The sequence below is a fragment of the Mobula birostris genome, chromosome 18, assembly GCF_030028105.1.
Source record: "Mobula birostris isolate sMobBir1 chromosome 18, sMobBir1.hap1, whole genome shotgun sequence".
In the NCBI taxonomy this organism is placed as follows: domain Eukaryota; kingdom Metazoa; phylum Chordata; class Chondrichthyes; order Myliobatiformes; family Myliobatidae; genus Mobula; species Mobula birostris.
The window spans coordinates 3766081-3780806 of record NC_092387.1 but is presented as its reverse complement, the minus strand read 5'-3'; the positions used below and the strand labels follow the sequence as shown (position 1 = coordinate 3780806).

Sequence of the window (14726 nt, the reverse complement as noted above, 5' to 3'; positions counted from 1 at the left end):
ACTTCTGCTCCTTTGTCTTATGGTCTTATGGTCTAACACAGAGAGCTGGACGGCCTGTTCCTGGGCTCTACTGTTCCACATTCGAAGGGGATCTGAGGAGAAGGGGTCGACAACTGGATAAATTTAATTATGGACGATGATAAGGGTGTCTGAGTAGAAACGGCTGACCAATGGACATGGGAACATGGAAACCAAAGGAGAAAGTGGAAAGTGGAATTGTACTGGTGTAGAGGATGGAGTGTTGGAATCGTACTGGTGTAGAGGATGGAGAGTGTTGAAATCGTACTGGTGTAGAGGATGGAGTGTTGGAATCGTACTGGTGTAGAGGATGGAGTGTTGGAATCGTACTGGTGTAGAGGATGGAGAGTGTTGGAATTGTACTGGTGTAGAGGATGGAGAGTGTTGGAATCGTACTGGTGTAGAGGATGGAGTGTTGGAATCGTACTGGTGTAGAGGATGGAGTGTTGGAATCGTACTGGTGTAGAGGATGGAGTGTTGGAATCGTACTGGTGTAGAGGATGGAGTGTTGGAATCGTACTGGTGTAGAGGATGGAGTGTTGGAATTGTACTGGTGTAGAGGATGGAGAGTGTTGGAATTGTACTGGTGTAGAGGATGGAGAGTGTTGGAATTATACTGGTGTAGAGGATGGAGAGTGTTGGAATCGTACTGGTGTAGAGGATGGAGTGTTGGAATCGTACTGGTGTAGAGGATGGAGTGTTGGAATCGTACTGGTGTAGAGGATGGAGTGTTGGAATCGTACTGGTGTAGAGGATGGAGTGTTGGAATCGTACTGGTGTAGAGGATGGAGTGTTGGAATCGTACTGGTGTAGAGGATGGAGTGTTGGAATCGTACTGGTGTAGAGGATGGAGTGTTGGAATCGTACTGGTGTAGAGGATGGAGTGTTGGAATCGTACTGGTGTAGAGGATGGAGTGTTGGAATTGTACTGGTGTAGAGGATGGAGTGTTGGAATTGTACTGGTGTAGAGGATGGAGAGTGTTGGAATCGTACTGGTGTAGAGGATGGAGTGTTGGAATCGTACTGGTGTAGAGGATGGAGTGTTGGAATCGTACTGGTGTAGAGGATGGAGTGTTGGAATCGTACTGGTGTAGAGGATGGAGTGTTGAAATCGTACTGGTGTAGAGGATGGAGAGTGTTGGAATTGTACTGGTGTAGAGGATGGAGTGTTGGAATTATACTGGTGTAGAGGATGGAGAGTGTTGGAATTGTACTGGTGTAGAGGATGGAGAGTGTTGGAATTGTACTGGTGTAGAGGATGGAGAGTGTTGGAATCGTACTGGTGTAGAGGATGGAGAGTGTTGGAATTGTACTGGTGTAGAGGATGGAGAGTGTTGGAATTGTACTGGTGTAGAGGATGGAGAGTGTTGGAATTGTACTGGTGTAGAGGATGGAGTGTTGGAATCGTACTGGTGTAGAGGATGGAGAGTGTTGGAATTGTACTGGTGTAGAGGATGGAGTGTTGAAATCGTACTGGTGTAGAGGATGGAGAGTGTTGAAATCGTACTGGTGTAGAGGATGGAGAGTGTTGGAATCGTACTGGTGTAGAGGATGGAGTGTGTTGAAATCGTACTGGTGTAGAGGATGGAGAGTGTTGGAATCGTACTGGTGTAGAGGATGGAGTGTTGGAATCGTACTGGTGTAGAGGATGGAGTGTTGGAATCGTACTGGTGTAGAGGATGGAGAGTGTTGGAATCGTACTGGTGTAGAGGATGGAGTGTTGGAATCGTACTGGTGTAGAGGATGGAGTGTTGGAATCGTACTGGTGTAGAGGATGGAGTGTTGGAATTGTACTGGTGTAGAGGATGGAGTGTTGGAATCGTACTGGTGTAGAGGATGGAGAGTGTTGGAATTGTACTGGTGTAGAGGATGGAGTGTTGGAATTGTACTGGTGTAGAGGATGGAGAGTGTTGAAATCGTACTGGTGTAGAGGATGGAGAGTGTTGGAATTATACTGGTGTAGAGGATGGAGAGTGTTGGAATCGTACTGGTGTAGAGGATGGAGTGTTGGAATCGTACTGGTGTAGAGGATGGAGTGTTGGAATCGTACTGGTGTAGAGGATGGAGAGTGTTGGAATCGTACTGGTGTAGAGGATGGAGTGTTGGAATCGTACTGGTGTAGAGGATGGAGTGTTGGAATCGTACTGGTGTAGAGGATGGAGTGTTGGAATCGTACTGGTGTAGAGGATGGAGTGTTGGAATCGTACTGGTGTAGAGGATGGAGAGTGTTGGAATCGTACTGGTGTAGAGGATGGAGTGTTGGAATCGTACTGGTGTAGAGGATGGAGTGTTGGAATTGTACTGGTGTAGAGGATGGAGTGTTGGAATCGTACTGGTGTAGAGGATGGAGTGTTGGAATCGTACTGGTGTAGAGGATGGAGTGTTGGAATCGTACTGGTGTAGAGGATGGAGTGTTGGAATTGTACTGGTGTAGAGGATGGAGTGTTGGAATTGTACTGGTGTAGAGGATGGAGAGTGTTGGAATTGTACTGGTGTAGAGGATGGAGAGTGTTGGAATTGTACTGGTGTAGAGGATGGAGTGTTGAAATCGTACTGGTGTAGAGGATGGAGTGTTGGAATCGTACTGGTGTAGAGGATGGAGTGTTGGAATCGTACTGGTGTAGAGGATGGAGTGTGTTGGAATTATACTGGTGTAGAGGATGGAGTGTGTTGGAATTGTACTGGTGTAGAGGATGGAGTGTGTTGGAATTGTACTGGTGTAGAGGATGGAGAGTGTTGGAATTATACTGGTGTAGAGGATGGAGAGTGTTGAAATCGTACTGGTGTAGAGGATGGAGTGTTGGAATCGTACTGGTGTAGAGGATGGAGTGTTGGAATTGTACTGGTGTAGAGGATGGAGTGTTGGAATCGTACTGGTGTAGAGGATGGAGTGTTGGAATTGTACTGGTGTAGAGGATGGAGTGTTGGAATCGTACTGGTGTAGAGGATGGAGTGTTGGAATTGTACTGGTGTAGAGGATGGAGAGTGTTGGAATTGTACTGGTGTAGAGGATGGAGTGTTGGAATCGTACTGGTGTAGAGGATGGAGTGTTGGAATCGTACTGGTGTAGAGGATGGAGTGTTGGAATCGTACTGGTGTAGAGGATGGAGTGTTGGAATCGTACTGGTGTAGAGGATGGAGTGTTGGAATTGTACTGGTGTAGAGGATGGAGTGTTGGAATTGTACTGGTGTAGAGGATGGAGTGTGTTGGAATTGTACTGGTGTAGAGGATGGAGAGTGTTGGAATCGTACTGGTGTAGAGGATGGAGTGTTGGAATTGTACTGGTGTAGAGGATGGAGTGTTGGAATCGTACTGGTGTAGAGGATGGAGTGTGTTGGAATTGTACTGGTGTAGAGGATGGAGAGTGTTGGAATCGTACTGGTGTAGAGGATGGAGTGTTGAAATTGTACTGGTGTAGAGGATGGAGAGTGTTGGAATTGTACTGGTGTAGAGGATGGAGTGTTGGAATCGTACTGGTGTAGAGGATGGAGTGTGTTGGAATTGTACTGGTGTAGAGGATGGAGAGTGTTGGAATCGTACTGGTGTAGAGGATGGAGTGTTGGAATTGTACTGGTGTAGAGGATGGAGAGTGTTGGAATTGTACTGGTGTAGAGGATGGAGAGTGTTGGAATTGTACTGGTGTAGAGGATGGAGAGTGTTGGAATCGTACTGGTGTAGAGGATGGAGTGTTGGAATCGTATGAATGTATATGACAGACACTGTTGAGATTCGGACTGTATATAAAGTGGGGGGGATCCAAATACCGATGGTTAAGGACAGGGAAAAGTAGAGGCAGACAGTACCCAACGAGAGGGTGTAGAATACAATTAAGGATAAACACAGAGGGTCCAGTCTGGACGTGGGAATCAAACCTACAGCGTCAGAGTCCTCCAGCATTTTGGTGGATTCTGCGACGTCCGGCGCACTGGGCACAGTGACTGCCATTGGGGACCTGCTTCTCCCCAGTGTTCCTATTGATGCCGTCTTCACTGACTGCACTTGTGGGTTTGTTCCTGCAAATGAAAGATGGCCTGTCAGAGCTTTCCGCAGCAGTACCTTCACACCCTTCTTCCAACTTTGCGCACAGCAAGAGACGTTGGCGGGCGGGCGGGCGTGTGTAAGAGACGAGAGGGACATGAGAGATGGAGACAGACACTGTTCTCAGCCCCTTCACCAGTGCTCAGTGACTGTGCTTGCTCACCTGTCTGGGCCAGTAAGGGCGTACTGGATGAAGCTGCGTCATAGTTGGTGCTGGTAGGAGGGATGGCGATCACTGCAAAACTTTTCAGCGGGTGGGATGGACGCACATGAGCTGTTGGGACACTTCGGTTGGACTCCTCCTCCTGTGACCCTGGTAGATACGATACAGGGGGAACATCTGTCTCCAGGGTCTCTGCAGTGTGGGTCTGTGAGCTTAGTGCTGGTGACATGTCACTGTTGGGTGTGTTTCGAACAGATTCTGAAAAGCAAAGTGTCGAAGTGTTAACTCTCCAGGTTTGACATCACCCTTCTATTATTCCACACTTTTAATTGGCAGAGGTGAGCTTCCTTAGTGTGAACTTTCCGATGAGTGGGTCGTCAATTTTCCTTTGGCTCAGGTTATTCAGCAACAAGGAACAACACTCATCAGGAAATGGGATGAAACTTAATCATGTGGCTCTCATTCCTGCTGTCAGTGAAGATCCAGAGAGGAGTATAGAAATGATCACTCCCTGGTCTCTCACAAATCCCACTGGACACTGCAGCCATAACCCACCCCTGTGCCACAAGGTTCCCCGGCTACAGCTGCACTTGGAGCACCGTGGCAGAATCTGGACTACACTGGTCTGTGAACAACCAGAACTCCACCTTCTCAAAGCAACATCCCTCATGGCCAATGCCATACTGCAGCCGTCCTCATTCCACATGTCACCGGTGACGTCGAGGTCCGAACCTAAAAATTCTCACCCTCCCCCCTCAAACTTTCCCAAATACCCAATCACCACCTTTTGACAGCATCCTCAATCCTCAATCCTGAAACAACTTTCCTCGTGGCTGGTTGCTCCCTGAGCTTTGGTGTATTTGTGGCTCCGGCTGTCCTCCATTCCCATCCCCACCTTCTCCTAACCACAGTGTGGGTCCCATTCAGGCCCCAGGCATAGCATACTAATGACTCAACTTTTCAACTTTTAATTCTCCTCGATGTTTGAACAGTCTGTGCTAATGGTCATCCTTGTTATCAGTCCCTTTCCCAGAAACATTCCTGTCCCATCCTCTCCCTTTCTGATGTGTCTCCTGTGCATTGAATATCTGAATACCACTAGCGAACAGGCAGCATATACCAGCATCGCTATTCCTCCTCTCCTCAAAAACCTTTCAAGCGCAGCAAGGTGTGAGAAGTTTCAAAGTAATCTGATGCTTTCAGTCTGAGAGCAGAAATGTTAATCAGGAATCCCTAACCTGAGGAATGAAGCCGGTGTAATGGCTGACAAAACCAGTGCCCTCACATCAAGAGAACAAAAGAGCTAGATACAGAGGTAGAGGTAGCAGCTAATCTACAGCCCTGCGACGAGGCAGGCGGAGGTCTCACCTGTGGAGCTGGCCCTGTCTAACGAGGAGCCAAGCGGCCGGTTGCTGGTCTGACGGAGGTAACTGCGGGTTGGGGATGAGAGCCCTTCACAGTGGTGATGGTGATGAGGGTTGTCGAGTGAATGGATGGGATGGGCACTAATCACAGCTGTGAATGAACACAACACAGAGAGCACTTCATACACAGAAATGACTACAGTGATGCAGAGAAACCCACCCCACAGACACAGAGTCACATTCAGAATCCAGACCAAGTTTACAATTCCAACCCTCCCTAATCAGTACCTGGAGTGCTGCATCCAACCACTCCATCATAGACTGCATGTTACACAGAGGTCCTGTCTGCTCTCTCTGATGCTCAATGAAAGATCCTATAGAACTTGTTCAGAGAATTGTAGGTGACTTCTGGGGATGCCCAGCTAAAGCTGATTCCTTAACCAAAGTAGATGGTCAGTATTCATTTCATTGCTTTGTGGATCTTGCAAAGCAAGTTGCTGCCCTATTTATTAGAATACCTTTAGTTCAAAGTCCTCATTGGCCAACAACCTTCTGGGGTATTTTGGGTCACCAAGGCATTGTACAGTATAAATGTAGATCTTCCTAGCCCACTCACTGCACTGGAACATCACTATAATATCCTGGAAGCCACGGAACGGGTGGATCCTGGCATAGGGCACAAAGGGAATATCATGTAGCCGCCTCCCCCTCACCTTCCCCACACTATGAATGTTCCAAAAGTGCCTTGCAGTGGATTAAGGAAGATTTCCATTGCTGTCCTAAGAAACAACCAACAAGAACTCTGCCTATCAGCTGCAAAGCAGCCTTGCTCAGCCCAGCTGAAAATGCTTCAGTTTGTTTCAGCTACAGTTTGATTTTTGGAGCCAGATTGAATTCAAGGCACACACATGCACTCACACAGACACAGACACACACTGACACACACACACACAAGCACACACGGCTGAGATGAAGGCTGCAGCTTATGGGTTACCAACAAGTGGATTCCAACCCCTGTGGCTGCTTGTTATGTCACCAAGACGCACATATTTTACCAAAGCAAAATTTATAATTAGTAGCAAGATAACCTCATCAAATGAGGTGTAACATCTAGTAATTACAGATATTACACTTCACTGGGCAAGATTGTTCTAAATATTCATTTGTCCCCCTTATAATTTTAATGAAAATCAGGTTTGGCTTTTAAATTAAAGCTGCAGATTCTCCAAAACTGTTGAAAATGTCTTAGTGAATCTGTCAGTGTCTGACATTTTGGTATCAATTATCTCTGTTACATTTTCATTTGATTGGTCTGGCCGATACTCCTCAGTTTTGAAAGTACAAGGAGATGTTGTAGAACCAGGGGAGACCCTGAGGGACTGACAAGGTGAGCGCTGGGAGGGTGCTTCCCCTGCGGTGGAATCTGGACTAGGGATGTTGTTTCAGAATTAGAAGGCAACAATTTCAGATGGAAATGTAGAGGAATTTCTTTCCCTGAGGATCTGGAATCTGTGGTTTCCCCTCACAGCGGTGGGGGGGAAATACAGTACAATCTGGAATCTGTGGATTTCTCCTCACAGCAGTGGGGGGATACAATGAACGTATTCAAGGCCAAGATCTCTGGTCTACAGGGAACTTGGGTTCAAGAACATGCAGCTGAGGCCAAGGGCAGAGGTAAGCACCAATGTTACTGAATGGTGTGGAGGCCTGGATGGGCTAAATGCCCACCCCTGCAGATGTTCCCCTTCACTCCGGTTCAAATCCATAGACAGACTCTGCCCTGTCAGTACCTCACTCAAGAGGTCAAGGGAACTGCAGCAGGTAACGTCCAGGATCAAAGTGTACTGGCTCCTGTCATGTCCGATTCTGTTCTCAGCTGAAGCTCTGAAACAGAACTGTGACTCAAGGTGCCAACTTGTTCGCTGAATGAGGGCAGTCCCAACTATGCCAAAGGTTGACACTGTGGATCAGAGAGAGAGTTGCCTTTATCCACATCACGCAGTTTCACCAAACACGCAGCGTGCACACTCTCACATTATTGCTGCCTGCCTACTCAGCACAGCTGTCCCACGCTAACACAACCCCGGGTGAGTGAGAAACAGCATCAGACATACGCTGCGGAGGGTGAGCGTCGAATGGCATCATAATCTTTGGCCGCAGACCACGTCGACCACTCAAAGATGACACGCCATCCTCCAGTTCACGACCTGTGAACAGAAACATCCCATAATTCTCCACACTACAGGCACATGGATGGCAAACTCAGAACGCAAGCACACAGAACACCATCATTCACTTCCCACAGGGCACTGCACCCAGAATCAACCCCATCTCCCAGGATAGGATGTAGAGTGGACAAATCACAGCCCAGATCTGGGAAATCTGTCTCTTATCCCTGGACATAGGTCAAGTTGCAATTCCCTTGTGACTTGAAACCTTGCAGAAAGTGAAGGTCAGCATGCAACATTCGAGCTCTTGCACCCAAATGCAAAAGACCCAACTCCCCCTCATAGCTATTCCGAAAGCTCATCTCTAATAGTCATCTCCCAATTCCACCTGTGATGTTCATTGAGTACTTCTGAGAGTCAGGTACACTTCCAGCCACCTCCCCCTCACTGAAAGCTGTTTCTCAACTTAAACTGGAATACGGCGGAAGTTACAAATTAGTTCAATCTATGCTGAGATGCATCTGGAAAGTATAAAAGTCTTCTGGGGCTTTGTTCATCTTTACAAAGAATTTCTAATTCTTCCTTACTTCTCTCAAAAGTTCTCTCAGCAGCTAGGGTCACCAGCTCCCACTGGGCGTCACCACCACCTACTCGGCATCATCAGATCCTTCTGCTCCTGTTTCAGCAGAGCTTAAGATTTCCCAATTTCTAGCAACCAGGGGCCAGAGTTTAATAGTGCAACAGTACCCAGCCTCACAACCTTTATTCAACGTCTTTTCCCTTTATCTGAAAGCTCAGTGGCAGTGTCCCGGAAGCTGCCCCCAGTTGGCTCCATGTCCTGTGGAGTAGCAGCCATGGACCCCTGATCACAACACCATGAGCTTTACTCACCCAGGTAGGAATTCCTGCGCTGGTGGTCCTTGTCCACGGAGCTGTCAACGGGAGTAATATCCTGGGAATTGCGAGGAATAGGAGTGTCTGTCATGACAGGGTTAGGATCTGGTGATTTGTCATTTGGTTTCAGTTCCAGGCGCTCATGGTGAATCCAAAGGTCAGGAGGCTTCACGTCCTTTGAGTTGCCTTTGTACTTGTGAGACCCGTTAGCTGATTTACAGGCAGCTCGCTTCCTAGAGAAAAACACCAGCGGATGAAGATTTTGTATTTTTTATTTCCTCTGACAGAACACGTGGTTGATGGGAAACTTTCTCTGGACTACCCATCAACCCCCATCTCTGACATTCTCAATCATAGAAACTAACATTCCCTCCCTTTCCCAGATCCGACAAAATGTCTCAGCATGAAACAATAAACCCTCTTTCTCCTTTAACAGATGATGCCCCATGTGTCCCGTCACACAAGCTCAGTGTCAGACACAGAGTGAAGCTTTCTCCACACTGTCTCAACACACACACAGTGAAGCTCCATCCATATGGTCCCAACACACGCTCTTGTGGTCAGATTCCTTCCACACCGTCCTATCACACACACCTGGGGCCAAACTCAGAGTGAATCTCCCTCCACACCATCCTATCACACAATCCCGGGGTGTGACACAGAGGGAAGCTCCCTCCACATCGACCCATCACACACTCCTGGGGTCAGACACAGAGTGAATCTCTCTCCACACCATACCATCACACACTCCCGGGGTCAGACACAGAGTGAATCTCTCTCCACACCGTACCATCACACACTCCCAGGGTCAGACACAGAGGGAATCTCCCTCCACACCGTCCCATCACACACTTCCAGGGTCAGACACAGAGTGAAGCTCCCTCCGCACTGTCCCATCACACACTCCCGGGGTCAGACACAGAGAGGAGCTGTGCTGACTCAGCTGGGAGAAATCGAGGCAAAACTACTGGATAAAGTTCGTGGAATACTTTGGAGGTGGCTCTAAAAGTCTCTTGGACAACTGAGTGAGTGACGGCGCTGGTGTGGAAACTCGGTGTGGAGTTTTACTGCCAGTTTGGGCTGGGTTTGTTGGCGGCTGCTAACTGCGTAGCTCCCAGCTGCGGCCGCTGGCAACTCGCCAGGAAGCCGGTTCGCTCCAAAACCCGAGGCAAACGCCGTCGTTCCCCCCCATTGACATCGGGGCAACGTTCCTCCTCCATTGTTTTCCTGATTTTCGTCCGGTGTTGGTGCCGGAGCATCTGGAAGGACGTTTCGGCCTCTCCCGGCCTGGGTCTCTGCAAGTCCGACGGAGCCTTTCCTGGCGCCGAGCCAGCGAGGAACTGTCGACTGCAAACTTTCCCGGCCAGTTATTCGACTCGTTCCAGGACTTCTAACCGGCACCGCTGTAGGATTCTCGGACTGGAAAGAGCGCCAGCATGCCGGACCGGTCTCCAGGGAGTCGTGGGCCTTCGGGGAGTTACGCAAGGGCGGCTGCCTCCCCGGCCTCGGACAACGCCCTGTTTCGGTCGGTGAAGGTGGAACGTGGGGTGCAACGTATTTTGCGCCCTGGAATGACACTAGAAAAGTGTACGGAGGCAATGGAGGACCTTGTTGGGAAAGGTGGTATTCTGGCCACCGAGAAGGAGTTCGGACAGGCGGTGTTTTATCTGGCGAATGAAGAGCTAGTGCACCGGGCCCTAAGCAAGGGAGTCACAGTAGACAACATCTTTTTACCTATGGAGCTGGTGACGGCCCCCACTCAACGTATCGTGCTTGGGCATGTTAAGCCTTTCATTCCAAATGAGGACTTGCTTCCCCCACTGGCCCGTTTAGGGCAAGTAAGGTCGGAGATCACTGCCATCCGACACAAATTTAAGAGACGCACCCTCCGCACCGTAATCTCTTTCTGGCGTCAGGTATTCATGCAGCTGGAAAGGGAGGACGATGTGGAGGGCCGGTTTACTGTCCGGCATGAGGGAGTGGATTATCAGGTGTACTGGAGCTCCAAGCGCCCGCGGTGCCATGCGTGCAGGGAGGTGGGGCACTTTCGGAGGGACTGTCCTGCCGCCCGGAACCCGAGGGAGCCCACTTCGGGCACCAGTGCCCCAGCTACCTCTGCCCCTGATCCTACTCCTGCGTGTGCGTCTGCGCCTGCATCTGACCCTGCCCCCGCCCGTGATCCTGCTCCAGCCCCTCACCCTGCCCCTACCCCTACCCCTACCCCTACTCCTACGGTTGGGTCGGTCCCTGCTCCTCTCCCTGTGGTTCAGGTGGGGGGACGGGGTGGAGTAAGAAGGCAAAAGGGAAATCCAAACACAGTAAGAAGCGGGCCTTTGAGGCCTCAGAGCTCACGCCCATTTCGCCTGAAGTGGAGCGTGGGGCTCGGGGAGGTGCGCAAGCAGACGGGGCGATGGAAACAGAAAGCGCCACCCCATCGGTGAAGCCTGCACCTGTGTGCTCCTCCGGCGTGAAGAGGAGAAGGGAACGTTCCCGCAAGAGGGCAGGGGATGTAGATGCGGGGGAGTCCCAGGAAGGGGTGGGAATCCGGGTAGGGATTGGTTCTAAACCTGAGTCCCCAGATGTAGTCACCAGTCCTGGGGTAGATGGTGTGGTTGTGCAAAAAGCTTGTGATAGCCCTGTTTGCACAAATGAGGCAGCCCTGGAGGCCTCCACCCAGGACCTACAAGTCAGCGCCTCTCTGGAGGCCAGTGTACCGAATAATGTAAGAGGAGACGAGACAAATCTCTCTCATTCTCAGCACCAGGCTGCTTGTAAATCCCTTGGACCAAAGGTGCCGGGTTCCCCTCTATGCCTGCCCCCTGGGGAGGGCGATATTCTGTGCACGTCGACCCCAGCAATTAATGACTTGCAGGGAGTCCCTGGGGATTGTCCCTCCACTGTCGCAAATGTGGATGAGGCTGATGCAACAGTGGAGCGGGCAGGTAAGAGCGAGGTGCCCGCTGCGCGGTATGGGTCACAAGCGCAGCCATCTTTTGGAACATGCGGGGAGGCCGATGGGGATTCTGTCTGCAGTGACGGGTTGGAGGGGGACTCTTTCGATAGTGAAATAATGGACATCCTCACCCCTCCTGAGAAGTCCCCATTCATACCTGTAGAGGAAATTAAGCATTTTATTCTCACCTCTGAGGGTGCCAAGCACCGGCCTCAACTAGCCTCGCTTCGCTGGCCCAGCATGCCGAGGCTGGTGAGGTCCCTGCGAGTCATCCTCAGACGAAAGGGAAAGGGAAAGAGGAATGCGGTGGTGGGGAACGACAGACGGCAACTAAAATCTTTCCTAGATGACCTAGTAAGGGACATCAGAGGGAGAAGCAGCCTCGCTCCTACGGGGGATGGTGGGTCACAGAGTGTCGCTGGTACCGCTCGAGCCCGGAAGGCAAAAAGTAACCTTGCTTTCTTTCCGGACAGTGTGATGGAGGGCGCCTCCGCTCTCACCGAAATGGGCACAGCTGCTGAGACCTAGTGTGCTCCCGCCATGAAGCTTACCATAGCTAGTCTCAACGTAAACGGCAGCAGGGGTCCTCTTCGCAGGCATAACAATCTCTCAGTCCTCAGGGATGGGCGGTATACGGTGAGTTTCCTGCAGGAAACCCATACCATCCCTGGGGACGAGTCTGCTTGGCTCCTGGAGTGGCGGGGCGGGGTCTACATGAGCCACCTCAGCTCCATTTCTAGCGGGGTGGCGATCCTGTTGGCCCCGACCTTCCAGCCAGACGTTGTGCCCAGCCGTCTGCTCCACCTGGTTGTGCGCCTGGATGGCGTACCATTGCATTTTATCAATGTGTATGCTCCCAGGTGCGGTGTGATGCAGACGCGCCTATTCTGCCAGCTGTCCACCCTGCTGAGCTCCATCGATCCTGGGGATTACGTCATCCTCGGGGGAGATTTCAATTGTACCCTCGAGGCAGAGGACCGTTCGGGCCTCCAATGCAACCCAGCATCGGCAAAAAAGTTAAAGGAGCTAGTCGGCTCCTTTGACTTGGTGGACAGCTGGCGGAATCTTCACCCCAACTCTAGCGCCTTCCCGAGAAGGTCTAGAGAAGGAGGTTCCAGGATAGACCGCATTTACATCTCTCGGGCCTACGTCTCCCGCGTGTCGGCGTCCTTCATGCGGCCGGTGTCGTGCTCGGATCATCACCTTGTGTGGATGGAATTTATTCCACTACACCCTCGGGTGGGATCCGGGTATTGGCATTTTAACAACCGGCTGCTGGAGGACGGCCGATTCCGGGATTCATTCCGAGCTTTCTGGGTCTCCTGGAAGGAGAAGCGGAGAGAGTTCTGCTCCCTACGGCTATGGTGGGATGTGGGCAAAGCCCACATCCGGTTTTTATGTCAGGAGTACACTAGGGGGTCGACAAAGAGGCGGAGCTCTGAGGTTGAGCGGCTTGAGAGAGCGTTGCTTGACCTGGAGTCCCACCTCGGTCCGACCGCTGGAGACCAGCAGCTGTGGCAGGAATACCAGGAGAAGAAGGACACACTAAGGAACCTGCAGCTCCAGCAGTCCCGAGGTGCGTATGTGAGGTTAGGGATCCAAATGCTGCAGGATTTGGACCGTGGCTCACCCTTCTTCTACTCGTTGGAAAGGTGGCAGGGAGTTCAAAAGCAGCTAGTGGAGCTGCTGGCTGCCGATGGCTCCTCCATCACGGGCCCTGATGGAATTAACAACGAGGTCCGTTCATTCTATCGGTCCTTATTCTCGCCTGATCTGTCAAATGCGGAGGCCTGTAATGAGGTCTGGAAGGATTTGCCTAAGGTCAGCCCAGAGGACGCAGTGCGTCTGGATGCCCCCCTGACTCGGGAGGAGCTGTCCACTGCCCTTTGGCAACTCCGGAGGGGCAAGTCCCCTGGTCTGGATGTTGAGTTTTATCAGGCTTTTTGGGATGTCCTGGGGGATGATTACAGCCTTGTCCTAGAGGAGAGCCTAGCCACCGGAGAAATGCCCCTCTCATGGCGAAGAGCTGTTGTGGTCCTACTGCCCAAGAAGGGAGACCTCCACCTGCTAAAGAACTGGCGGCTGGTCTCCCTCTTGTGCGCGGACTACAAGATCTTCGCCCAGGCAATGGCCAACCGTCTGGGTTCGGTAATTGGACAGGTGGTCCATCCTGACCAATCTTACACAGTCCCGGGCCGCTCCATCCAGGACAATGTCCACCTAGTACGGGACCTGATCCACCTACTCCAGGAGACTGGGACCCCGGCAGCGTTTCTTTCTCTTGACCAGGAGAAGGCTTTTGACCGGGTGGACCACAGTTTCCTGGTGGGCACCCTGCAGCTTTTGGGCTCGGACCACACTTTGTGGCCCGAGTTCGGCTCCTGTACTCTGCCGCAGAGTGCCTAGTTAAGATTAACGGATCATTGACAGGACCCATCCACTTCCGAGGAGGTGTGCGTCAAGGGTGCCCCATGTCCGGTCAACTGTATGCGATCTGTGTCGAGCCATTCCTCAGCCTTCTTCGGCGAAGACTGACAGGTCTGGTTCTGTGCGAACCGGACATGGGGGTCGTCCTCTCGGCCTACGCCGATGACGTACTCCTCATGATGACAGACCCCTGTGACCTGCGGAGGATGCGCGAGTGCCAAGGTGTTTTCTTGGCGGCATCCTCTGCCAGGATCAACTGGGCGAAATGTTCCGGACTCTTAGTACGCCAGTGGCAGGTGGACCCCCTGCCGGAGGAGATGAGAGCTTTTGAGTGGAGCACCAGACGTCTTCTCTATCTGGGAGTCTACCTGAGTCCTTCTGGGGAGACCTGGCTGGCGAACTGGCAGAACCTGGAGACAAAGGTCATGGCCCGGCTAGGGCGCTGGTCAGGCCTTCTCAGGGTGCTTTCCTATCGAGGCAGGGTGGTGGTCATAAACCAGCTGGTGGCCTCTATGTTGTGGTACCGGATGGTCACCTTGGCCCCCCCTGCCCCTTTTGTCGCAAGAATGCAGAGGAAGCTAGTGGACTTCTTCTGGGGAAACAGGAAGCACTGGGTCTCTGCAGCGGTTCTGAGTCTCCCAGAAGGAGAGGGCGGACAGTCGCTGGTGTGTGTACGCACACGACTAGCGGCTCTCCGCCT

The 14726-nt window shown here is 51.4% G+C and overlaps 1 protein-coding gene across 3 annotated transcripts in view; it reads right to left on the bottom strand.

Annotated features, from left to right (window-relative positions):
- The window catches only part of LOC140211906 (neogenin-like), a 343448-nt gene that overhangs the window by 2785 nt on the left and 325937 nt on the right, over positions 1-14726 (bottom strand). For all 3 annotated transcript variants that reach the window (XM_072282103.1, XM_072282104.1, XM_072282105.1), the window contains 5 exons: positions 8644-8879; positions 7699-7791; positions 5589-5735; positions 4221-4478; positions 3896-4032 (listed from right to left, as the gene is read on the bottom strand). In XM_072282103.1, coding sequence (XP_072138204.1) covers positions 3896-4032; positions 4221-4478; positions 5589-5735; positions 7699-7791; positions 8644-8879 — 871 coding nt within the window. The remainder of the gene's footprint in view (positions 1-3895; positions 4033-4220; positions 4479-5588; positions 5736-7698; positions 7792-8643; positions 8880-14726) is intronic.